This window comes from Theropithecus gelada, chromosome 19, assembly GCF_003255815.1.
Source record: "Theropithecus gelada isolate Dixy chromosome 19, Tgel_1.0, whole genome shotgun sequence".
NCBI classification, from domain to species: domain Eukaryota; kingdom Metazoa; phylum Chordata; class Mammalia; order Primates; family Cercopithecidae; genus Theropithecus; species Theropithecus gelada.
The window spans coordinates 33,239,560-33,263,343 of NC_037687.1; the positions used below are offsets into that span (position 1 = coordinate 33,239,560).

A 23,784-nucleotide genomic window follows, 5' to 3' on the forward strand; every position below is an offset into this window, starting at 1 on the left:
TTTTTTTTTTTTTTTTTTTTTTTTTTGAGGCGGAGTCTCACTCTGTCGCCCAGGCTGGAGTGCAGTGGCCAGATCTCAGCTCACTGCAAGCTCCGCCTCCTGGGTTTACGCCATTCTCCTGCCTCAGCCTCCCGAGTAGCTGGGACTACAGGCGCCCGCCACCTCGCCCGGCTAGTTTTTTGTATTTTTAGTAGAGACGGGGTTCCACCGTGTTAGCCAGGATGGTCTTGATCTCGTGACCTCGTGATCCGCCCATCTCGGCCTCCCAAAGTGCTGGGATTACAGGCTTGAGCCACCGCGCCCGGCCTTGTATTTTTAGTGGAGATGGGGTTTCTCCATGTTGGTCAGGATGGTCTCAAGCTCCCGACCTCAGGTGATCCGCCCGCCTCGGCCTCCCAAAGTGCTGGGATTACAGGCGTGAGCCACTATGCCTGGCCGAGAGTCTCCCTTTCTAACAAGCTCCCAGGTGATGTTGTGTAGCTGGTCTGGGGACTACACTTTGAGAAGTGCTGCGTTAGAGGAACTTAAAAGAGTGACCGGTGAGGCCGGGTGTGGTGGCTCACGCCTGTCGTCCCAGCACTTTGGGAGGCCAAGGCGGGAGGATTACCTGAGGTCAGGAGCTCAAGACCAGCCTGGCCAACATGGCAAAACCCCTTCTCTATTAAAAATACACAAATGAACTGGGTGTGGTGGTGGGCGCCTGTTGTCCCTACTATTCAGGAGGCTGAGGCAGGAGAATCAGTTGAGCCCTAGAGGAGGAGGTTGCAGTGAGCCAATATCAAGCCACTGCACTCCAGCCTGGGCAACAGACTCAGTCTCAAAAAAAAAAAAAGAAAAAAGAGAAAAAAAAAGTGGCCAACGAGTTGAAGCATAGTGTTGAAGAGGGGAGGGGAACGGTGTTGGATTGAGAGCCTGTGTGAAAGCTGTATGTGACATGCAGGCACCTGGCCAACCAGGAAGCAGTGGCTGGAATAGTCCTCCGGATCTTCCTGCCAAGCTGTGTGCCCCCGCTCAGTTCTGCAGTGCTTCTGAGGGCCATGCTTTTCTCACACACACACAAAGGCACTCTATAAGCTAAAGAAACTCTGGGTCTGAAAGCAGATCATGGGGGACTGTGCAGGCCAGCGACGAGGGTTTGCAATGGAGGGTTTTAAGCAAAAATGACATGACCCTTTTTAAGTTTAAATAAGATCCCTCTGGGGCCAGGTTCGGTGACTCATGCCTGTAATTCCAGCACTTTGGGAGGCCAAGGCAGTGGATCACCTGAGGTCAGGAGTTCGAGACCAGCCTGGCCAACATGGTGAAACCCCATCTCTACTAAAAATACAAAAAAATTAGCTGGACATGGCAGGCGCCTGTAATCCTAGCTACTCAGGAGGCTGAGGCAGGAGAATCGCTTGAACCCATGAGGTGGAGGTTGTAGTGAGCCGAGATGGAACCATTGCACTCCAGCCTGGGTGACGACAGGGAAAACTCCATCTCAAAAAAAAAAAAAAAAAAAAAATCCCTCTGATGAACGGGTCAACAAAATATGGTCCGTGTATGCAACAGAATATTAGGCAATCTTTAAAAGGAAGGAGATTTTGACACATGCCACAACATGGATGAACCTTGAGGACATTTTGCCAAGTTAAACAAGACAGTCACAAGAGACAAATACTGTATGATTCCACTTACATGAAGTATTAATGTAGCCATAATCACAGAACCTGGGCCGGGTATGGTGGCTCACATCTGTAATCCCAACACTTTGGGAGGCCGAGGCAGGTGGATCACTGGAGCCCGGGAGTTTAAGCCCAGCCTGGGTAACATGGCGAAACCCCATCTCTACAAAAAAAAAAAAAGAAAGAAAAAAAAGTAGCTGGGTGTGGTTGTGTGCACCTGCAGAGAATACCTTGAGCCTGGGAGGGGAAGTCACAGTGAGCCAAGACTGAGCCACTGTACTCCAGCCTGGGTGACAGACAGAGTCTGACTCTGCTGCCCAGACTGGAGTGCAGTGGTACAGTCTTAGCTCCCTGTACCCCAACCTCTGCCTCCTAGGTTCAAGTGATTCTCTGGCTTCACCCTCCCAAGTAGCTGGGATTACACGCACCCGCCACCACACCCAGCTAATTTTTATATTTTTAGTAGAGACAGGGTTTCACCTTGTTTACCAGGCTGGTCTTGAACTCCTGACTTTGTGATCTGCCCGCCTCGGCCTCCCAAAGTGCTGGGATTACAGGCGTGAGCCACCACGCCCGGCCTCGCTTGAACGTACTTAATGCTACTGAACTGTACCTTAAAAATGATTAAGACAGTAATTTTTATCTCATACATATTTTACCACAATAAAAAGAAAGATCCCTCTGGCCGCTGTGTGGAGTAGGAACTGGGGGAGGGGCAGGAAGCAGAAGAGGCCAGAGTGGAAGCATGACAATGTCTAAAGAAGCTATGGGGACTTAGACCAGGTGGTAGCCGTAGACAGGAGAGCTGTGGACAGCTTCTGACTCTATTCTGAAGACAGAACCAGTAGGACCTGATGACAGATTGCATGCGGCAGGTGATGAAAAAGAGGAATTGGCTGGGCATGGTGGTTCACGCTTGCAATCACAGCACTTTGGGAGGCCGAGGAGGCAGATCACTTGAGGCCAGGAGTTTGAGACCAGCCTGGCCAACACGGCAAATCCCATCTCTATTAAAAATACAAAAATTAGCTGGGCATGGTGGTGCACGGCCGTAGTCCTGGCTGCTCAGGAGGATGCGGCACGAGAATCGCTTGAGACTGGGAATCGGAGGTTGCAGTGAGCTGTGATCGCATCACTGCACTCCAGCCTGGGCGACAGAGCCAGACCCCGTATCAAAAAACAAAACAAAACAAACAAAAAAAGAATCAAGGGCTGCTTTTCTATTTTTGGCCTGAACATTTGGGTGAATGATGGACTTGCTATCTAAGATGATAGAGTAATGGGAAGGAATAAGTTTCTTCACAAGGTAGGGGAGAAAAATTCTCTACTGTCCACCTTAGGTTTGAGATGCCTATTAAGAAATCCAAGTGGAGATGTCAAGTAGGCCATCGGATGTGAGTGGGAAGAAGATCACCGTGTTCTAGGAGCAGAAAGGAGGCATGGCTGGAACTCATTAAACACGAGAAGACAGAGGGTAGATAGGTGGGCCAGGGCAGGTTAGGCCACTGTGGGCAAACTGGTCACGAGGTTCTAAGTCAACCACTCATCGCATGTGAAACCTGGGGCAAGTTGTTCATTTATGAATATGGTAAGAGGAACAACCTCCATGTAATGAATGCTTGTTATGGGTAAGCCACTGTCTTCCTTTTTATGGCGCAGAGTCTTCGGATCAGCCGGGGAGGTGGGGGAGGGGAGGGGATTCTCTTATCCTTGTTGTACAGAGGAGGAAATATGCCGCGGGCTGAGGTAGGGCTTGTATGAGCCATAATCAGGTCTGGAACTGTCTAGATAAAGGGCGTCAGCTGATCTCTTAGGATGTCTGTCTTCTTCGGAGTCCTGAGATGCAGAAACTGAGGCCTCAGGACGGGGAAATAGTCTGTCCAATGGGGCAGAGCGAGGACGCGCGGCACGTAGCCCTGTCCCCCAGTTCACACCAGGAAAAACTGAGGCTAAAGAGAGGACGGTGTCCTGTCCAGGTTCACACAGGAAGAGCCAAACCGAGGCCCCCGCGCTGGCCCCCTCCTGAACCACCGCCCACCCCGGAACAGGAGGGCAGCCCGCTCACGTCCTGATTCCTGGCACCGACATCGGCTCTTAAGTTCTGCCCGGGTGGAGAGTGAGGACACACACACACAAAAAAAGCGATCCGTAGTCAAGGAGACGTAGCCTGCACTCCTGATTGGCGCAGAACTCTAGCCTGGTCTCCTCCTCCTCTTCGCTTGCCAGCTTCTAGAGCTCTGGAGGCCCCACCTCCCAAATGCCCGGCGGTGCCCGACCTCCCCTAATCTCCACAACAGCGCCGCCATGGCTCCTCCTACTCCTCCCTCTTTTTTTCTCGACACGTCTGCGCATGCCCAGGGCCCGCGCGCAGACTACTGGGAAGCCTCCTCGTGCATTCTGGGAAATGTATTCCAAAGCCTGACGCGCTCAGAGAGCCCGCGACACTTGCGCCGTCAAGGCCCAATAGGCCGCAGACGACGCTTTCGTGCATCTTGGGAAATGTAGTTCCAGTGTTGGGGAAGACGCCAGGCGGTGACAAACAAGGGTGAGCGGGTCCCCACGGCGAGGGCCAATGGGCAGCGGCCTTTGCCGCGATGCTTCCTGGGAGTTGTAGTTCGGCTTGAGGCCGGGGCCGCATGGGGAGTTGTTGGGCGGAACGAGCGACTCGGAGTATGGGATTGGGGGAGGGGGACGGGGGTGGGGGGGGGGGGGGGTTGGGGGAAAAGCCGGGGGGGGAGGGGGGCCCCGGGGGCTTTGGGCGCATGTGCGGGGAGGTGATGGGGCTTGGGGGGCATCGCCTGAGAGAGTGAGGTGAGCTAGAGGGGAAGGAGGGAGGGATCGGAGGGGGGCGGTTGGACGAGGGAGGGACCAGCGGTTGGACGGGAAGAGGGGCGCCGGGGCCCTCAGGAGGGAGAGATGGGAGAGATGGGAGACTTGCGGGGAGGGGAGGAGAAGGGGGCTGAGTGATGGGGGAGGGGCTGGGAGCGAGAACTAGAGGGGGAGGGACTTGGAGAGGGGGAGGGGTGGATAGTGGGAGGGGGGTCGTGGATCCTCGAGGTCCTAAACGCGGGAGAGAGAAACTGAGGGAGAGGACGGGGGAGGGGCGGGACGGGGGAGGGACAGATGGGGGAGGGAAGGGGGAAGGACAGGTGGGGGAAGGGAAGGGGACCCAAGCAGGGGTGGGCTGTGAGATGAAAGCTGAGTGGGAAGCTGGACCCTACAAAGGAGTCTGGGGGCGCCGGGACCGGACCCCTTCGGAAAGGTTTGCGGGCAGGGGCTTCCGGGGACGATGGTTATTGTCGTAACGTAGATACAGTGCAGGTGGCTCTTTTTGTGCGCTGCTTCTACAAGTGCAACTTTTACAGAGCTGTGAGATTCCTGAAGATAACTCGTTGAGGAGCATCTGCCTTTTTAGCGTGTTGCAAGGCATTATTACCTTCGGTAATATGTGTAAAGTGCTTAGAAACTGTTTATTGTCATCTGAAGTTGACTCCCGCCACCTCTACCCCAGTGAGGATGAGTCACCCTCGTCTATATCCATCTTATTTTTTTTTTTTTTTTTTTTTTGAGACGGAGTCTCGCTCTGTCGCCCAGGCTGGAGTGCTGTGGCCGGATCTCAGCTCACTGCAAGCTCCGCCTCCCGGGTTTACGCCATTCTCCTGCCTCAGCCTCCCGAGTAGCTGGGACTACAGGCGCCCGCCACCTCGCCCGGCTAGTTTTTTTTGTATTTTTAGTAGAGACGGGGTTTCACCATGTTAGCCAGGATGGTCTCGATCTCCTGACCTCGTGATCCGCCCGTCTCGGCCTCCCAAAGTGCTGGGATTACAGGCTTGAGCCACCGCGCCCGGCTGTCTATATCCATCTTAATGCCTATTCCAATGTATACTTAGTATTTTAATCTGTGTGCCTGTTCACAGCAGTGTCCCCTGGGCACCTTGCAGGAAACCTTCAACAAAGTAACCCTAAGTCTGACTGGACACTTACTAGCCAGGTGTGGTTCTCAGCATTTTTGTTTTCCATCACTTTACAGTCAGCGAAATGGAGATATAGTGTGTTACAAAAGGTGCCTTGTACCTTGTCCAAGGACACAGAACTGGTAGGAGGCAGAGCTGGAATTTGCCCCAGAGCCTTTGTGCTGTAGGTAAATATTTGTCCAGTGGGCTAGCGGCTCTCAACCAGGAGTGGTTTTGTCCCCCAGGGGACATGTGGCAATGTCTGGAGACTTTTGTTTGTTTTTCCAACCTTGGAAGTGCTGCTGGCATCTCATGAAAAGAGGCAGAGATGCTGGTAGACATTGTGTGTTGCACAGGATAGCCTCCCACAACACAAGTGCCATTAATGTCGAGGTTGGGAAACTCTGGGGTAGACAAACCGGTCTTTGTCGAGCACCTACTCTTTGCAGGCTGCTTCTAATTCCTGCTCCCAGCAGCCTCTTGAGAGGAGGGAGCTATTGTTAGCCCTGTGTCACAGGTGGAGAAATGAAGCACAGAGAGGGCAAGTCACACGTCCATAGTCACACTGCTGATGAGTGGCAGAGCTGGAAGTTGAAGCCAGACAGCCAAGCTCCACAGCCTCTTAGCCATGATATTAGCCCAGCATGCGTGGGTGCTGGCGCCGGGGTACTGGGTGGAACTGGTGTGGACTCTGGAGTCACATCTGGGTCCCATTTGTGGCTCCTTCACTCTCCGAGCATCTCCCTATGGTATAAGGGGACCCCTCTCCCCAGCTCACAGGTCTGTTGGGAAGGTTGGGTGGGGCAGGATAAGACACTAGCCACTCAGTGGCTGTCTTCGAGGCATCCAGGCTGCCTGGCTCAGGGCTGGACTGTGCTTTGTGGACACAGACAGCTAGGCAGCAGGGTTACAGCTGTTGAATGCACATAGCACAGGGCGCTTATTGGATGGTAGGGTGGATTTACATGGTGGGATGCCCTTAACAGCATGTGCTTTCTTGGGTGCAGGCCCTCTGCTGGGTGGCCCCAGGAACCCAGAGAAGAGTTGGACTTGGTCACTGCCCCAAAGAGCTCACTTTCTGGACAGCCCAGGGCGTAGTGACCTGTGATCACCTCTGAGATTGCAAACAGGGTCAGCCTGATGGCCTGTGGCCTTGCTCTCTGGCAGAAATTCCTCCTTAGTCCCAGAAGGGATCTTTTTTATGGCAGAGCAGGCCTCTGTGTGGCTTTTGAGACTTGCATCTGGCCTGGGTCTTCCAATAAGCCTTTCTGCCTGCTCCCGGGTTCATCAGTCCTTAAACTGATGGGTGGGTGGGGTGGGAGGTGATGCTGTGGCCTGTCTGTGCAGCCAGACAGATGTGGATGTGTGAGTCCAGGCTCTGCCACATGTTAGCTGAGTGACTTTGGATAAGACATCTCCCCTTGCTCCATCTGCAACTTGGGGGTAGTAACACCAACCTCATGGGATTGATCAGCCTGTAAAGTTTGAGTGCTAGCCAGAATGCTGGGGTTGAAATGCGTAGTCTTTTGCCCGCATGGAGCTTGAATTGTAGCGAAGAAAGTCAGCACACAGGTATCGTAACACTAGATCTTGTTAAATGCTAAAAGAAAACTAATAAGGGTGACATGTTAGCAATTGGGGGAAGGGCATGTGGGTGCAGCATTGGAGGGGGTGATCTGGGGAGGCTCTCCAAGGGGGGAATAATTGCATTGAGGCCTCCATCATGAGGAGTCAGGTAAGCAAAGATAAGGGGGAAAGGAGTGATCCAGGGGGAGGCAGCAGCAGGTGCAGAGGCCCTGTGGTGGGCACTGGCCTTCAGACTGAGAAGATAGAAAGTGAGCCAGACTGGGCACAGTGGCTCACTCCTGTAATCCCAGCACTTTGAGAGGCCGAGTTGGGAGGATCACTTGAATCCAGGAGTTTGAGACCAGCCTGGACAATATAGTGAGACCCTGTCTCTACAAAAAATATAAAAATTAGCTGGGTGTGTTGGTGCCTGCCTGTGGTCCCAGCTACTCAGGAGGCTGAGCCAGGAGGATGGCTTGAGCCCGGGAGGTCAGGGCTGCAATGAGCTGAGAAGTCACACCACCACACTCCAGCCTGGGCGACAGAGAGAGACCCTGTCTTAAAAAAAAAAAAGAAAAGGGGAGCCATTGTGACTGGAGGACAGAGAATCCGGGAGTGGGCAGAGATGAGAAAGTAGGGCCGGGCTGCATGGTCTCATGGCCATGGTAAGGAATTTGGGTTTTGAGCATCACAGGAAGAAGTTGGAGGGTGTTGAGCAAGGAAGTGACAGGGATTTACAGTGAAAAAGTTTTTGTGATCACTGTGGAGTGATTCGACTCTAGGTGGCAAGAGCAGGCAGACACTGGGGTCTTGTGGCAGGCGTCCCAGCAATGACATGACGTTTGTGGTTAGTGACATGGCGGTCAGGAGCCCAGGCTTTGGTTGTATCAGGAGGAAAATGGTCTGAACCCAGACTTCCTCTCAGACCCCACTGGCTAGAAGCAGATGACGTGCCCACCCGCTTCCTTGTGGTCAAGGGGACTTTGCTGTAGTTCCTCATGATACAGGTCAAGCTGCCGTAATGAAGAGACCCCAAGTACAGGGCCCCGGATAGGATAGAACTGATTCTTTTCTCCCGTAATACTCCAGAGGTGTTCTGGGGCGGGCTGGCGCCTGAGCCCCATGGGGTCATCAGGGTCCCTTCTGTCCTGATCTTCCAGTGTCCTTGAGGTCAGGGGCCCGCAATCTTTTCCTGTAAAGAGCCAGCGAATAACTATCTTGGGCTCTGTGGACAGCCTTGCAGGCTCCCCAGGCCCTGTCACAGCCACTCAGTAGCTCCAAGGTGGCCGTGGACAGTGCATGAGCAAGTGGGCACGGATGTGTGCCACTGAGACTTAAGTGAAACAGGCTGCAGGCCAGATTTGGCCCACCAGCTCGGAGACCACTGTTTCTCAAATGTTTTGAAGTCAGGACTCCTTTCTACCTTCAAAATTACTGAAGACCCTAACATGCTTTTATTGATGGGAGTCATATCTATTGTTACGTATCACAGTAGAAACTGAAATAGAAAATTTTAAAGTATTTATTAATGCATTTAAAAATGGCAGTCACGGCCGGGCGTGGTGGCTCATGCCTGTAATCCCAGCACTTTTGGAGGCCAAGGCAGGTGGATCACTTGAGGTCAGGAGTTTGAGACCAGCCTGGCCAACCTGGCGAAACCCCGTTTCTACTAAAAATACAAAAATTATCCGGGCGTGGTAACGTGCGTCTATAATCCCAGCTACTCGGGAGGCTGAGGCAGGAGAATCACTTGACCCCGGGAGGCGGATTGCAGTGAGCCGAGATCGCACCACTGCACTCCAGCCTGGGCAACAGAGTGAGACTCCGTCTCAAAACAAAAATTAAAAAAAAAAATAGAGACAGGAGAGCTCACTGCCTTTCTCTGCTCTCCGCCACGGGAGGACACCAAAGGAGGCCGTCCGCAGCCTGGAAGAGATGCTCACCAGAACCCGTCAGTGTCAGTACTGACACCCAGATCGCAAATTCGCAGCAGAAGGGACTGGGACAGGCTGTCATAGAGGAGCTCCATGGACTGAACTGCTTAAACACGAGCTTATTTCTCAGTTCTGGGGGCGGGAAGCTCAGAATGCCATCATGGTCAGTTCCTGGTGAGGGCCTCTGCCAGGCTGCAGGCGGCCTCCTTGCTGTGTGCTCCTGTTGGCAGAGATGGACAGAGTCCCAGTGTTCCTTCCTCTTACAAGGCCACAGTCCTATTAGGCCCAGCCCTTGTGACCTCAGTTAACCTTCATTACCAGCTAAAAGCTCCATCTCCAAATATGGTCACACTGGGGTGAGAGCTTCTAAGGGACCCTGACGACCCCATGGGGCTCAGGCGCCAGCCCGCCCCAGAACACCTCTGGAGCATTACGGGAGAAAAGAATTTTGGGGGACAAATTCCGGCCACAGCAGTTAGCTGGGGTGGCTTCTGAGTAGGCTGCAAAGCGTCTACTACCAGGGTATGGGGTGCACTGTCCCACAAGTCCAGTGAGGGTGGTGCTGATGGTGACCCACTACTGCCAGGCCTGCTGCAAGCTCTTCCTGTGTTTTCTGGTTGAATCCTCAGGACAGGCTGTGGGAGGAGCTGCAGGACTGAGGCACAGAGGCCCGGGGCCCACGGAGGGGCCTAGCCTTGACTTGGCTCCCTGGGATCCCAGGACTGCAGGCCCTTTCCGCACCACCTGAGTGAGCGCCGCCCCCTCACAGAGACCTCTTTGCCCCTGGGCCAGGCGGGGCAGGTGAGTGCTTTATCTTACAGGGGAAACCGAGGCACAGAGGCCAGGCCTATCCTGGGTACGTGGGCGGCTCAGAAGCACGGGTCCCAGGCTGGGTGCCATGGCTCACGCCTGTAATCCCAGCACTTTGGGAGGCTGAGGTGGGCGGATCACCTGAGGTCAGGAGTTCGAGATCAGCCTGGCCAACATGGCGAAACCCCGTCTCTACTAAAAATACAAAAATTAGCCAGGCGTGCTGGCGGGTGCCTGTAATTCCAGCTACTTGGGAGGCTGAGGCAGGAAAATTGCCAGAACCCGGGAGCCGAGGTTGCAGTGAGCCGAGATCCGCCACTGCACTTCAGCCTGGGGGAAAGAGCGAAACTCCGTTTCAAAATAATAAAAAGTGAAAAAAAGGAGCGTGGGTCCCAGTGTGAGTCTGGGCACCGTGGGCAGGGGTCTCGGCGGGCGGGGGTCTCACTGGCCTGTTCCCTGCAGGCGCTGTGGTCCGGGAGGCCCCATGGAGGTGGCGGTGCCCGTGAAGCAGGAGGCCGAGGGCCTGGCGCTGGACTCTCCGTGGCACCGCTTCCGCCGCTTCCACCTGGGCGACGCGCCGGGCCCGCGCGAGGCCCTGGGGCTGCTCCGCGCCCTGTGCCGGGACTGGCTGCGGCCCGAGGTGCACACCAAGGAGCAGATGCTGGAGCTGCTGGTGCTGGAGCAATTCCTGAGCGCGCTGCCCGCCGACACGCAGGCCTGGGTGTGCAGCCGGCAGCCGCAGAGCGGCGAGGAGGCGGTGGCCCTGCTGGAGGAGCTCTGGGTGAGGCTGGCGGGGCTGCAAGCGGGGAAGGGAGCGGGGAGGGCAGCCGGGAAGCCACCAGGAAGCCCACGGAGGAGCACCGCTGAACCCCTGACAACCAGTGTGCCTCACGGTGGGGAGGCTGCGGCACAGGGTGGAGGGCCAGTCCACGTGGGGCGCCTCCGTCCCAACACTAGCTGCAAGTCAGGAGGGCCCCAGGACCCTGGCATACTTGCGAGTTCTCTAGAAGGACTCACAGCCGTGTTCACGGTCACGGCTTATCACGGAGAAGGACGCGCTGGAAGCAGCTGGGAAGAGGGCCAGGAAGGCTCCAGGGAGCGCAGTTACCAGCTGTCCTCTCCCCGCACTCCGCCCGCACGCAGGGAGCGTTGCCAGCCAGGGACGCTCCTCAAACCCTGGTGTCCCGGGTTCTCACTGGGGACTTCTCCCTGCTCTGTGTGGCTGACCTCAGCCTCCAGCCCCCCGAAAGTCAAGGATACCCCGGCCCAAACTCCCCCTCAAATCCATCTTGCTGTTGGGCTGGCCTGAGGCCCCTGGGCAGGCAGACCTTCCTCATGCAGGACGTTCCAAGGGCTCAGAGGTAACTTCCCAGGGTGGAGGGCAAAGCCAGGCCTCTCTCTGGGCGGGGTTGGTTGCTTGACCGCACAGCAGGCAAGGGCCGACTCACGTTCTGGGTGAAGGCTTGGTGCACAGCCACACCCATCCACTCACGTCACCTGGGGCTGACGCTGGCCACTGTGAGGTGCACAGCCACACCCATCCACTCACGTCACCTGGGGCTGACGCTGGCCACCGTGAGGTGCACAGCCACACCCATCCACTCACGTCACCTGGGGCTGACGCTGGCCACCGTGAGGTGCACAGCCACACCCATCCACTCACGTCACCTGGGGCTGACGCTGGCCACCGTGAGGTGCACAGCCACACCCATCCACTCACGTCACCTGGGGCTGACGCTGGCCACCGTGAGGTGCACAGCCACACCCATCCACTCACGTCACCTGGGGCTGACGCTGGCCACCGTGAGGTGCACAGCCACACCCATCCACTCACGTCACCTGGGGCTGACGCTGGCCACCGTGAGGTGCACAGCCACACCCATCCACTCACGTCACCTGGGGCTGACGCTGGCCACCGTGAGGTGCACAGCCACACCCATCCACTCACGTCATCTGGGGCCGACGCTGGCCACCGTGAGGACCACAGAGGGCCCGAGGAGCTGGAAACGTTGACTGCCTGGCCCCGTTGGGGAAGCTGCCAGCCTGGCTTAGAGTCCTGTCCCGGGGGGATGTGTTATGTGAGCCGCAGACGCCATCTTAAGTGTTCTAGTCGGCCGGGCGCGGTGGCTCAAGCCTGTAATCCCAGCATTTTGGGAGGCCGAGGCGGGCGGATCACGAGGTCAGGAGATCGAGACCATCCTGGCTAACATGGTGAAACCCCGTCTCTACTAAAAATACAAAAAACTAGCCGGGCGTGGTGGCGGGCGCCTGTAGTCCCAGCTACTCGGAGGCTGAGGCAGGAGAATGGCCTGAACCTGGGAGGCGGAGCTTGCAGTGAGCCGAGATCGTGCCACTGCACTCCAGCCTGGGTGACACAGCGCGAGACTCCGTCTCAAAAAAAAAAAAAAAGTGTTCTAGTCACCACATTTAAAAAAGGTGAATTTACTTCATGGACCCCAATGTATTCAAAATACCATCCTTTCAGTAGTGGCACTCTCCCTTGGCTGGTGGCTGCTGTGTGGGGCCTTGGTGATGAGCGGCAGGCAGCCACGCAGAGACCTCTGAGAAGAGTGGTCCAGGCCGCGGGAGCAGCCAGTGCAACAGCCCTGAGGGGGTGTTTGCGCGAGGCCTGAGTCCCCAGTGGCAGGAGGGTGAAGAGTCAGAGCGGCCGGGTGTTCTTCGTAAGTGTGTGCCGAGTGCCTGCTGGGTGCTGGGATGTAGCAGCAGAGAGGTGGCATCTCAGCGAGGCAAAGCAAGCAAAGCCTTCAGTCCACGGCAGCCGGGCGTCCTTCCTTTCTTCCAGAGGGAGCAGCTCCTGTCAAGGCTGCCAGTGGCCTCGTCCATCTCCCTTCTCAAGCAGCCTGAGCAGCCCCTAAACACTCCCCCCTCTTATTGTCTGGGATACAGCTCACCCCTCCTCTGCTCCCACCTCCTGGCACCTCTGTGCCGGCTCTGGCTTCTCTATCCTCACCCTCCTTCTGGGTCATTGTTCCCGAAAGTAGGTTGTAACAAATCGCAGACCCAGCAGCTCACAAATCACACAAGTCTGTTACAGTTCTGGAGGTCAGAAGCCCAAAATCGAGGTGTCTGCAGAACCACATCCCTTCTCAAGGCTCCAAATTCAAGGTGTCGTCTGCAGAGCCACGTCTCTTCTCAAGGCTCTAGGAGAGAATCCGTTTTGGGCCTTTTCCAGCACCTGGAGGCTGCCCGCATTCCTTGGCTCATGGCCCTTCCTCCGTCCTCAGAGTGCTGCACGCCGACCTCTGCTTCCATCCCCCATCACTCCTCTGACCTTGACCCCCTTAGGTCCCATGGTCACTTCTTTTATTTATTTATTTATTTATTTTACTTTAAGTTCTGGGATACATGTGCTGAACATGCAGGTTTGTTACATGTGCCATGAAGGTTTGCTGCACGTACCAACCAGTCATCTAGGTTTTAAGCCCCACATGCCTTAGGTGTTTGTCTTAATACTGTCTCTCCCCTTCCCCCATCCCCCAACAGGCCCTGGTGTGTGATGTTCCCCTCCCTGTGGCCATGTGTTCTCATTGTTCAGCTCCCACTTCTGAATCAGAGCATGCGGTGTTTGGTTTTCTGTTCCTGTGTTTGTTTGCTGAGGATGCTTCTAGTTCATCCATGTCCCTGCAAAGGACATGAACTCATTTCTTTTCATGGCTGCATAGTATTCCATGGTGTACTGTGGTCATGTCTTAGGATGCCTGTGATGACATTGGGCCCATCAGGATAGTTCAGGAGAGTTTCCCCATGTCAGTGCTTAACTCCCTCCCATCTGCAGAGTCCCTGTTGCCCTGAGACATCGGGTGACAGGTTCTGGGGATCAGACCATGTACGTCTTTGGGGCCTTTATTCTGTCTGCCATAGAGGTGAGGTAAATGCAAGGTGAAGTGGGAGTGGAATAGACCTAACATGGAATCCGTTAGCCTCGGGGTTGCGCCCTAACCAGTTTCCATGACTCCTCAGAACAGGACGTGGCACATGGGTGCTGTCTAGGTAGATTTCAGCCACTGTTATTACTCTGTGCTCATACCATCTGTTTCGTTGGCATTAAAATGTTCTTTTAGGAAAAGATGGTAAAAGTAGGTGGTGGTTATTGTTGCTTTTAATGTATATATCTTGCAAAATAAAAAAAAAAAAAATCTTCCACTCAGGGATGCAGTGAGAGTTCTATTGGTTCAGTGAATCTAAAAGTTCGGAAATCGCTGGGCTCCAGGGCCATCCGGACTCTCCTGCGCTCTCTCTGCTTGCTCCGAGGCAAACCTCTCACTGTGGCTCTGGGATGTCTTTAGCATCTCTCTTGTATTTGTTACTCTCGTTTTAATGAGAGCAGATCTCAGGCTCAGAGCCTTCTTCTATCCGTGTCCACGTGGACTGGAATAACACTGCTGTGAGTGATTGAATTGCCCATGACCTCTCTCTCTGGCACAGGATACTGGCTTTCCATTTCCGGCAATGATACAACGTGGTCTTAAGTCAGTGTTATTTTAGTTTTAGGTAAAAGTAAAGAAGAGCAATAAGAGCCCAGGCAATAGCCATTGCAGCTGATGGTGGTGTAGAGACAGCTGACATCTGGGGGCGCTGCTGTGGATTGGGGTTTCTCAGCATCTGGTCTGTGGGTCCCCACCTGTCCTCAAGAGTTTTCACCGAGGCGTTGCACAATGAGAAAGAGGACAGCCGAGGAGAGGCTCCTGTGCTGGTAGAATGTGGTAGAACTCACCTGGTAGCTTTTAAAAAATACTGTCGGCCGGCCACAGTGGCTCATGCCTGTCATCCCAGCACTTTGGGAGGCCAAGGTGGGCGGATCACCTGAGGTCAGGAGTTCAAGACTAGTGTGGCCAACATGGCGAAACTGCGTCTCTACTAAAAATATGAAAATTATCTGGGCGTGGTGGCACATGCCTGTAATCCCAGATACTCACGAGGCTGAGGCCGGAGAATCGCTCGAACCCAGGAGCTGGAGATTGCAGTGAGCCAAGGTTGCACCACTGCACTCCAGTCTAAGAGACAGAGTGAGACTCTGTCTCAAAAAAATATACTGTTGCCAGGATTTTACTTTCAGCTTTGAAGTTGTGGTTATGAGGTGAGTGGGGCCTCAGATTCAGTAATTTTTTAACTGAATGTCTCCATTCTCCTGTTGAAGGACATTTGGGTTGATTCCAGTTTGTTTGTTTGTTTTAATAGAACTGGTTTACGTCTCTGAATACGTTTCTGTGTGAACACACATTTTCATTTATCTAGGGTAAGCTCCCAGGAGTGCAGTTGCTGGGTCATGTGACGTCTTAGTCTGTTTGGGCTGCTGAAACAAGGTACCGTAGGCTGCTGGCTGAAAACAAAGGGAATGTATTTCTCACAGTTCTGTAGGCTGGAGAGTTTGAGATCAAGGCCGACTCAGTGTTTGGTGAGGGCCTCTTGCTGGTTCACAGATAGTGCCTTCCTGCTGTGTCCTCACATGGCAGAAGGGGTGAGGGGATTTCTTTGGGGTCTTTCTTAGAAGGGCACTAATCCTATTCATGAGGGCTCCCCCTTCATGACCTAATCGCCTCCCAAAGACCCCATGTAATCTCATTATCTTCAGGGTTAGGATTTCAACATAAGAATTTGAGAGGCATACAAACATTTGGTCTGCAGCAAAGTCTTCCGGCCATTTTCAGACTGGGTGGTTTTCTTGCCCTTGAGATTCGTTCACGTTATTCTGAATGCATCCTTTGCCAACTATTAGACTTTCACATTTTTTTAAAAAGTGCCTCATGACCTGTGTGAGCCACCGGGGTTGGTAACCACCAATGAGAGAGAGCCCATCGGCCGGGCGTGGTGGCTTAAGCCTGTAATCCCAGCACTTTGGGAGGCCGAGATGGGCAGATCACGAGGTCAGGAGATCGAGACCATCCTGACTAACGCGGTGAAACCCCGTCTCTACTAAAAAAAAACACAAAAAACTAGCCGGGCGAGGTGGCGGGCGCCTGTAGTCCCAGCTACTCTGGGAGGCTGAGGCAGGAGAATGGCATAAACCCGGGAGGCGGAGCTTGCAGTGAGCTGAGATCCGGCCACTGCACTCCAGCCTGGGCGACAGAGAGAGACTCCGTCTCAAAAAAAAAGAGAGCGAGCCCATCATCCAGGAGGGGGCAGACTCTTCCATTCGGGGGAGAACAGGGGCCATTTGGGAATCACGGGCTCCATGGTTCTAAGGACTGTTCCATCTCCTCAGAGTCTAGGGGACTTAGAGAAACCCCCTCCTGGCCACGTTGTCTTGTGGAGTTTGCTTATGATTTTTTTATGGTACATCCAGCCCCAGCTGGAGTGTGTAGTCTCATGTAGCGTCATGTGGATTGGGGCCTTGTCTTGTTCAGCGATGTGTCCCTGGAGCTCAGGATGGTGCTGGGCACATAGTAGGTGCTACAAAAATACTCGTTGAGGGAGTGGCTACCGCTTCCCAGCCTCCTCTTCTCCTGCTCTGGAGGGAATGGCTAACCCTTCCCAGCCTCCTCTTCTCCTGCTTTGAAATACAGGGTTTGACAGGAAGACCAGGATATGGTCGCCTTCCTCACTCCTGTGGAGAGAGAATCTGATCTGCCTAGAAAGATGGAATGACCTGGCTGTAGTCACTCAGCATCTGGCCTCAGGCACACAATAGGGAAAGGGGATAGTTTGAGACGGATGGGGGCAGGGCGTCTGCCAAGCGGGGAAATGCAGAAAAAAGCCAGTGGGGTAGGCCTGGGAGGCGGGGAGAGGCAGCTGCAGCCAGTACCCGGTTAGCTTGACAGGAAATGCCCCAGTAGCCTGCGTCTCAGGTCAGAGTTGTAGGGGAGGCCGTGGGGCTCCAGAGGCAGCCAGGAGCACAGGAAAATAGCACAGGGTAGCTGTTCAATGTTAAAGCCAAACTTAGCAGATTTGCAGAGGACAGGTTGATAATCAAACCCCAAACTCAATATTTGAAAAGAATGGCAGAATAGCGCAAACCTTCAGCAAGTTGACTAGGGGGAAAACAAGAAACAGCACAAACACTGATGGTGGAAGCAAAGCCGGGGATGGAGCGGATTTGACAGCTCTTGAGAACACCGTGTTCAACGTGCACAATGCATTTGAAGTCCTAGATGAAATGGACAGTTTTCTAGGAAAACATAAATCACCAACATATGCTCATGACGTAGTGGCAGATGTGAGAGTCTGGAAACCAGAGAGGGGGAGATCAAAAGGTGATGAAAGACCTTCGCATATAGAAGGCACTGGGTTCCAGCACTTTATGTGTAAGTTCTGCCAGGCCTCCAAGGAACTGATCATTCTCATCTGTTCTTTTTTTGGGGGTGGAGCCTCACTCTTGTCACCCAGGCTAGAGTGCAGTGGCGTGGTCTCGGCTCACTGCAACCTCCACCTCCCAGGCTCAAGCACTTCTCCTGCTTCAGCATCCTGCGTAGCTGGGATTACAGGCGTGTGTCACCACGCCCGGCTAATTTTTTTTGCATTTTTAGGAGAGACGGGGTTTCACCGTGTTGGCCAGGCTGGTCTTGAACTCCTGCCCTTATGATCCGCCTACCTCGGCCTCCCAAAGTGCTGGGATTACAGGCGTGAGCCACCATGCCAGCTTCATCTTCTCATCTTTCACACAAACTTCCAGAACACAGGGAAGGTGTTCCCCAGCTCATTGGCAAGGCTGCCACCCCCACCCCCACCCTACCCCCAACCACCTAACAGGACAAGGATAGCACAGGAAAAGAAGGTTGCAGCCAGTCTCATGGGATCCTCAACAGAACATGGGCAGCTTGATCCTGCAGTGGGTGGACAGGCTGATGTGCTGGGGCAGGTGGAGCTTAGCCCAGATACATGAGGATGCTCCATCCTTAGGAAGTCTCTCAGTTAAAGCACACAGACTTCAAAGCCGACCAGAGTCTCTCAGTTAAAGTACACAGACTTCAAAGCTGGATATGAGTCCTGCCTCCACCTCTTCCAAGCTGGGTGACCTTGGACGCGTGTCTGGGACTCTCAGAACCTTGGCTTCCTCAGCTGCAATTTTGGAATCTGGATTCCTGAGCCCTCCAGGGATGGATGTAAGGAGGGCTCCATCAGGCAGTGTGTTCCTAGCCGTGCCATATTGGCTCCGTCAGTCACACACAGGGTCACAGCTTATTACAGAGAAAGGACACAGATGACAACCAGCCAAGGAAAGAGATGCGTGGAACGGGTGGAGGAAGGCTCTGTGCTCGGAGCTTCCAGCTGTCCTCCCGCTGTGGAGTGTGGACAGCGCTAACTCCTCTCGGCAACAACGTGTGACAGCATGCAGGGGAGCTGCTGGCCAGGGACGCTCCCCCGAGCCCGGCGCCCTGGGTGTCGATTGGGGTTGCGTGTGTGGATATGCTGACCTTCTCCTCCAGCCCCGGCAGAGGCAGAGCTGATGCACGTGGGCCAGATCCCCAACCCTGAGTCACACTGTTGGCTCAGCCCACCCAGGTGGTCCAGTGCCCCAGGTGAGCAGACTCTGCCATCAGGCAGTGTGTTCTGGGGGCGTAGACATGACCCTCCCTGGAGCCGAGGGCAGAGGCCAGACCTCTCTGGACAGGGCTGATCGTCACTGCACAGCAGCGGCGTCTCGTCCAGTCTCCACGCAGCCCCGCAGGGTCCGTCCCGGGTCCTGGAGTCATCTCAGGGAAGGGAAGCAGCTTGCCCGAGGTGACAGAGCTGGTTCAGGGGCAGGGGGATCTGTGGAAAAAACACACTCGCAGTATCTTTTTCTATTCTCAGCATCAGTGACCACAGAAGACGTGTGTGACCAAATGTTGGAGGGGGCGTCCCCTCACATACTGTACAAGCAATCAGCTCTGCAGCAGATGCAAGCTGGGTGTCCTCTAATGCTTTTCCAACACGGTCTCCCTGGAGACAGCGCCAGCTCCCACAGGTTGAGGGCTCACGCCCCAAGACTGGCCCCCCATTTCTGATGCCAGTCACAAGCCCCAGGTTATCTCATCCGTGCTTCCAACTGACGGGCTGAAAGTCGGGCTCCCACAGCCGCTCCTCTGGTTCGGTTAATGTGCTAGCGTGCCCACAGAACCAGGGAGACATGTTTACCGATTTATCACCAAGGAGATTTTAACAGATACCGGCGAACAGCCAGATGGAGAGCCACGTACGTGAGGTCTGGAAGGGTTCCGAGCGCAGGAGCCTCTGTCCCTGTGGACTTGGGGTGCACCCTCCTCCCGGCATGAGGGTGAGGTCTGGTTTACTTCGCTGTCCGCCTCCGCGTGTTCCGCTCTCTGAAGCTCCCTGAACCCTGTCCTTTGGGCCTTTTACGGAGACTTGGTTAGAGGTATAATTGAAGCATGGACAGCCATGTAGAAATGCGATTAGATAAAACGTGTGTGATCTAATCCGAGTAGACCGAGCAGGGAAACCTCACAAGGCCTGTGTGTTCAGACCCTTCTTGGCCTCCCTGTTCAGCCTTCTTTCCTCCAGGGTAGGGGCAGGACCCCTTCTGAAGGGGGGTGTTATGGCCACAATCAGATAAATTAGGTCAGAAAATTTTTGTATGGCCAGAGGTGGGGGAAGATTGAAGTATATTTTTAGTTTTTAAGGCCCGCCTTGCGGAGAAAGAAGAGCAGGTGAAAGTGGGGCAGAAGGTCAGGGAGAGACTTTCAGAGGCCTAAAACTTCCCAGCGTTAGAACAAGACTGTAACAAGGGCTGTGGGAGTCATGAGCCAGGAGCCATAGACAGAACCCAATGTATACGTATCACAAAATCACAGGGAGGACTAGGAGCCTGGGGCTGCTCCGTGCTCCCCCCCTTCTGTGTGCCTGGCCCCGCAAGGGGCACCTGTGCCCGCGTGGGTGTGCCCTGGATGTCTCCTCCTGTGGATGATGCCTGGCCAGCATCCCCTGTCTCTGGGACCTCAAACCAGGAAGTTCCCAGAGGAATGGGTAGATCTCAGGATTTTCTGTGCCCAAGATCTCTGGGAGAACCCCCGGCTGGCACGGCTTCCCGGGCTCCACTCTCAGGTGTGTCAACCCCGGTGCCCTTGAGCTGAGGCCAGGACAACACCCCTGCCCGGCCTCTGCCTGTGGCCGACAACACACAAGGGTCATGGGAGCCCCGCCAAGGGCCAAGGAGCTGGAGGGTGGTCCAGGGTGGTGCTCTGGGCCTGGGTGAGACTGTGCTGTTCTGACTCTCCGATGGGGCCCTGAGCCCATCACGGTGCCATAGCCAGGTTGGGAGGCACCCAGGATCTAGTCAGCGTTGTGCCAAGCCCCCGTCCCATGCCTCAGCCACCTGAGTCACTGGGATTACAGTCATGAGCTGCCACGCCCATGCTCCTGTATCTTGACCCCTTCTTTAGGAAACGTTTTCTTGTCTGTCAGAGTGAGGGGCAGGTGGTTTGCCCCGGCCACTTTTTTTTTTTTTTTGAGACAGAGTCTCACTCTGTTGCCCAGGCTGGAGTGCAGTGGCGTGATCTTGGCTCACTGCAACCTCTGCCTCCCGGGTTCAAGTGATTCTCCTGCCTCAGCATCCTGAGTAGTTGTGATTACAGGTGCGTGGCACCACGCCCAGCTAATTTTTTGTATCTTTAGTAGAGACAGGATTTTACCATATTGACCAGGCTGGTCTCGAACTCCTCACCTCGTGATCTGCCCGCCTCAGCCTCCCAAAGTGCTGGGATTACAGGCTTGAGCCACCGCTCCCGGCCTAGGCACTGCTAATTTTCACACCAAGGATTGCTTTATGATCCAGGTACTCCTGTGGCCAAAAAGATTTGAAACAGGGAAAAGGTGTGGTGCGTGGCTTAGCTGTCACCGGCACCAGAAGAATTGCCATCCCCTTCCCTTGGGGACGTGGTTTTGAGGAATGATGTAGTAGGGCAAAGAAACCACAACCAGAGTTGGACTGAAAGTTTTTAAATTTTTGGTCTTCCTGGCTGGTGCCATCCTGCTTGGCAGCTGTTCTGCTGTTTCACGCCGAGAAAAGTCGTTTCTGAACTTAGTTTATGTTTTTCCCAAGTTAAAAGCTTATGTATTCTGCATTTTGCTAAGGAGCTAGCACTTTATCCAAAGGGCAGGAAGAAGCTGGTCTGAGACAGTTATATTAGTTACTTCTTGCTTCCTGACAAGTCACCCCAAACTTGGGTGTAAAACAGTAACATCTGTCAGCTCAGAAAGCCTCTGTGGGTCAGGAGTCTGCGAGTGGCTTGGACACGCGGACCTGGCCCAGGGTCTCCTGTGAGGTCACAGTGCAGTGTTGGCCGGGCTGTCATTTGAAGGTTGGCTCCCTGCCAGGGGGTTGGCAGGAGGCCTTGGTTCCTCACCTGTGGGCCTCTCCATGGGGCAGCTTCAGTGTCCCCCAGCATGACTGTGGCTTCCCCCCAGCAGGGATGGGATTCCACAGCTGGTTGACGGTGGTGGGGAGAGGGAGAAATAGAGGCCGTCACTCAGGTGTCTGAGTTCAAAACGTGTGCTCTTATTTCAGGGGCCAGCAACCTCCCCTGATGGGTCGTCAGCAACAAGGGCGCCTCAGGATGTGACGCAGGGCCCTGGGGCCACAGCTGGAAAGGAGGACAGCGGGATGGTTCCCTTAGGTGAGCCACTGGCCTCCCTGGTTCTCCCTGCCAGCCCCCAGCACCGGGGATGGGGGTGTTCAGTGAACGATCCTGGCACCAGGATAAGGGCAGACCTGGACCCCAGCCCTTGAGGAGCCCCAGGGTTCGGACCCAAGGGGCGGGCATTGTGGGTGCAGTGGGCCTTGGGGTTGGAGGTCCACCCATCCATCCATCATGCACCCATCTAGCCATCATCCACCCTCCACCTATCCATTTCTTTATCATATACCCACCCATTCACCCATCCATCCCTCTGTCATTCAACCAGGCATCCATCCATCCTTCACCTGTTCCCCCTCACACCAATCCCACCATCCTTCTGTCATCCATCCATCATCACCCACCCATCCATCCATCTACTCATCTACCCATGCACCCACCGATCCATCATCTGGACGTTCATCCACCCACACATTCATCATCTACCCATCCATCACCCATCCATCCATCTACTTACCCACCCACGCACCCACCCATCCATCCTCTGGACATTCATCCATCCATCATCTGGACATTCATCCATCCATCATCCATTTATTCATCCACCCATCATCTACCCACACATTCTTCATCTACCCATCCATCACCCATCCATCCATCTACTTACCCACGCACGCACCCACCCATCCATCCTCTGGACATTCATCCACCCATCCATCCTCTGTACATTCATCCATCCATCATCTGGACGTTCATCCATCCATCATCCATCTATTCATCCACCCATCATCTACCCACACATTCTTCATCTACCCATCCATCATCCAGCCAGCCAGCCATCAACTCTTAAGTATGGGGCATTGACTGTATGCCAGGGACTACTAGGTACGGGGGACACAGGCATGAGTAAGAAGCCCACATCCCAGCCCTCTTCCCACCCCAATGGTTTCTGCTTTAAGCGTTCCCTCCCTGCCTCCACCTCAGCCTGTGCTGTGCCTGCCCCGCCCTGGTGCAGACCCAGAGGCTGACTCTGTTTCTTTTCCCAGCAGGCACCGCCCCTGGGGCTGAGGGGCCAGCGCCTGGGGACTCCCAGGCTGTGCGCCCCTACAAGCAGGAGCCCAGCAGCCCCCCGCTGGCGCCTGGCCTGCCCGCCTTCCTGGCGGCCCCGGGCACCACGTCCTGCCCCGAGTGCGGCAAGACGTCCCTGAAACCAGCTCACCTACTGCGCCACCGGCAGAGCCACTCGGGCGAGAAGCCGCACGCCTGCCCGGAGTGCGGGAAGGCCTTTCGGCGCAAGGAGCACCTGCGGCGCCACCGCGACACGCACCCCGGCAGCCCCGGGCCCGCGCTGCGCCCTCTGCCCGCCCGTGAGAAGCCCCACGCGTGCTGCGAGTGTGGCAAGACCTTCTACTGGCGCGAGCACCTGGTGCGCCACCGCAAGACGCACTCGGGAGCGCGGCCCTTTGCCTGCTGGGAGTGCGGCAAGGGCTTCGGGCGCCGCGAGCACGTGCTGCGCCACCAGCGCATCCACGGCAGGGCAGCCGCCAGCACGCAAGGGACGGCCGCCCCGGGCCCCGATGGTGGGGGCCCCTTCCCGCCCTGGCCCTTGGGTTAGCCGCCGCCCAGCCCGCGGCGCCTCCCGCCCTTGGTGCTGCCCCCTGGGCCGTCCCTCCTCTCTCCCAGTGCCACTTGGCCTCTTCCCCTCCTCCTCCTTCCCTCCCGCCCACCCTCCTCCACCGCCGCCTCCCTTGTCTGAACTTCCCAACGCCTTCCTCTCTATTCCTTTCCAACTCCTTTTCCCCCAGATTTCACTTTCCTGCTCAGGTCTCACCTCAGCCCCTCTTCTCCCTGATTTCTCGGCCTCTCTCGCTGTGTGAAGGGGCCTCTTCCTAATGTCTCCGCCTTCCCCCACCTTCTCTCTCCTTCGGCCCAGCCTCCCTCACCCTCCTTCATTCCTCTCTCCCCACCCTTTTCCTGCCTGAAAAGCAGAGGTGAGGACCTGGGACCCCTGAGGGGCAGGCGAGGAAGAGCTCAGGAGCAGCCACAGGCCAGGCCCCCTTGATGAAGCGGAGGCTGAAGGAAAGGAGTCTGGGTCTTGTCCCTAGGAATTCTCTTCCCACAGGACAGATTGGGGGGGCAGCGGGAGGCAGCGGCTGATGGCTCTGACAAGTTGAACCCAGGGCGTCGCTGTGGGCTCCTTGATCTCGCTGCCCCCGTGACCCAAAGGGCATGGGATGGACAGAGATGCCTGCTCCCATGAAGCTGGTTGGGGATGGCAGTTCACCAGCACCCAGAGAGTAATAAAGTCACTGTGTGTAGACCCGGA

General features: G+C 55.3%; 1 protein-coding gene across 3 annotated transcripts; it reads left to right on the forward strand.

Annotated features, from left to right (window-relative positions):
- The first annotated feature begins 4,270 nt into the window (after positions 1 to 4,270).
- On the forward strand, positions 4,271 to 23,784 carry ZNF444 (zinc finger protein 444). Of its 3 annotated transcripts, XM_025368618.1 has the most exons (6): positions 4,423 to 4,475; positions 5,695 to 5,805; positions 9,747 to 9,918; positions 10,390 to 10,708; positions 21,389 to 21,497; positions 22,505 to 23,784. In XM_025368618.1, the coding sequence occupies exons 4-6, from the start codon at positions 10,412 to 10,414 to the stop codon at positions 23,071 to 23,073; spliced, it is 975 nt and encodes a 324-aa protein (XP_025224403.1). In that variant the 5' UTR covers positions 4,423 to 4,475; positions 5,695 to 5,805; positions 9,747 to 9,918; positions 10,390 to 10,411; the 3' UTR covers positions 23,074 to 23,784. The 3 variants fall into 3 exon arrangements, with proteins under 3 accessions (XP_025224402.1, XP_025224404.1, XP_025224403.1); XM_025368617.1 differs by lacking the exon at positions 5,695 to 5,805 and having other exon boundaries at positions 4,271 to 4,475; XM_025368619.1 differs by lacking the exon at positions 5,695 to 5,805 and having other exon boundaries at positions 4,271 to 4,475; positions 22,508 to 23,784.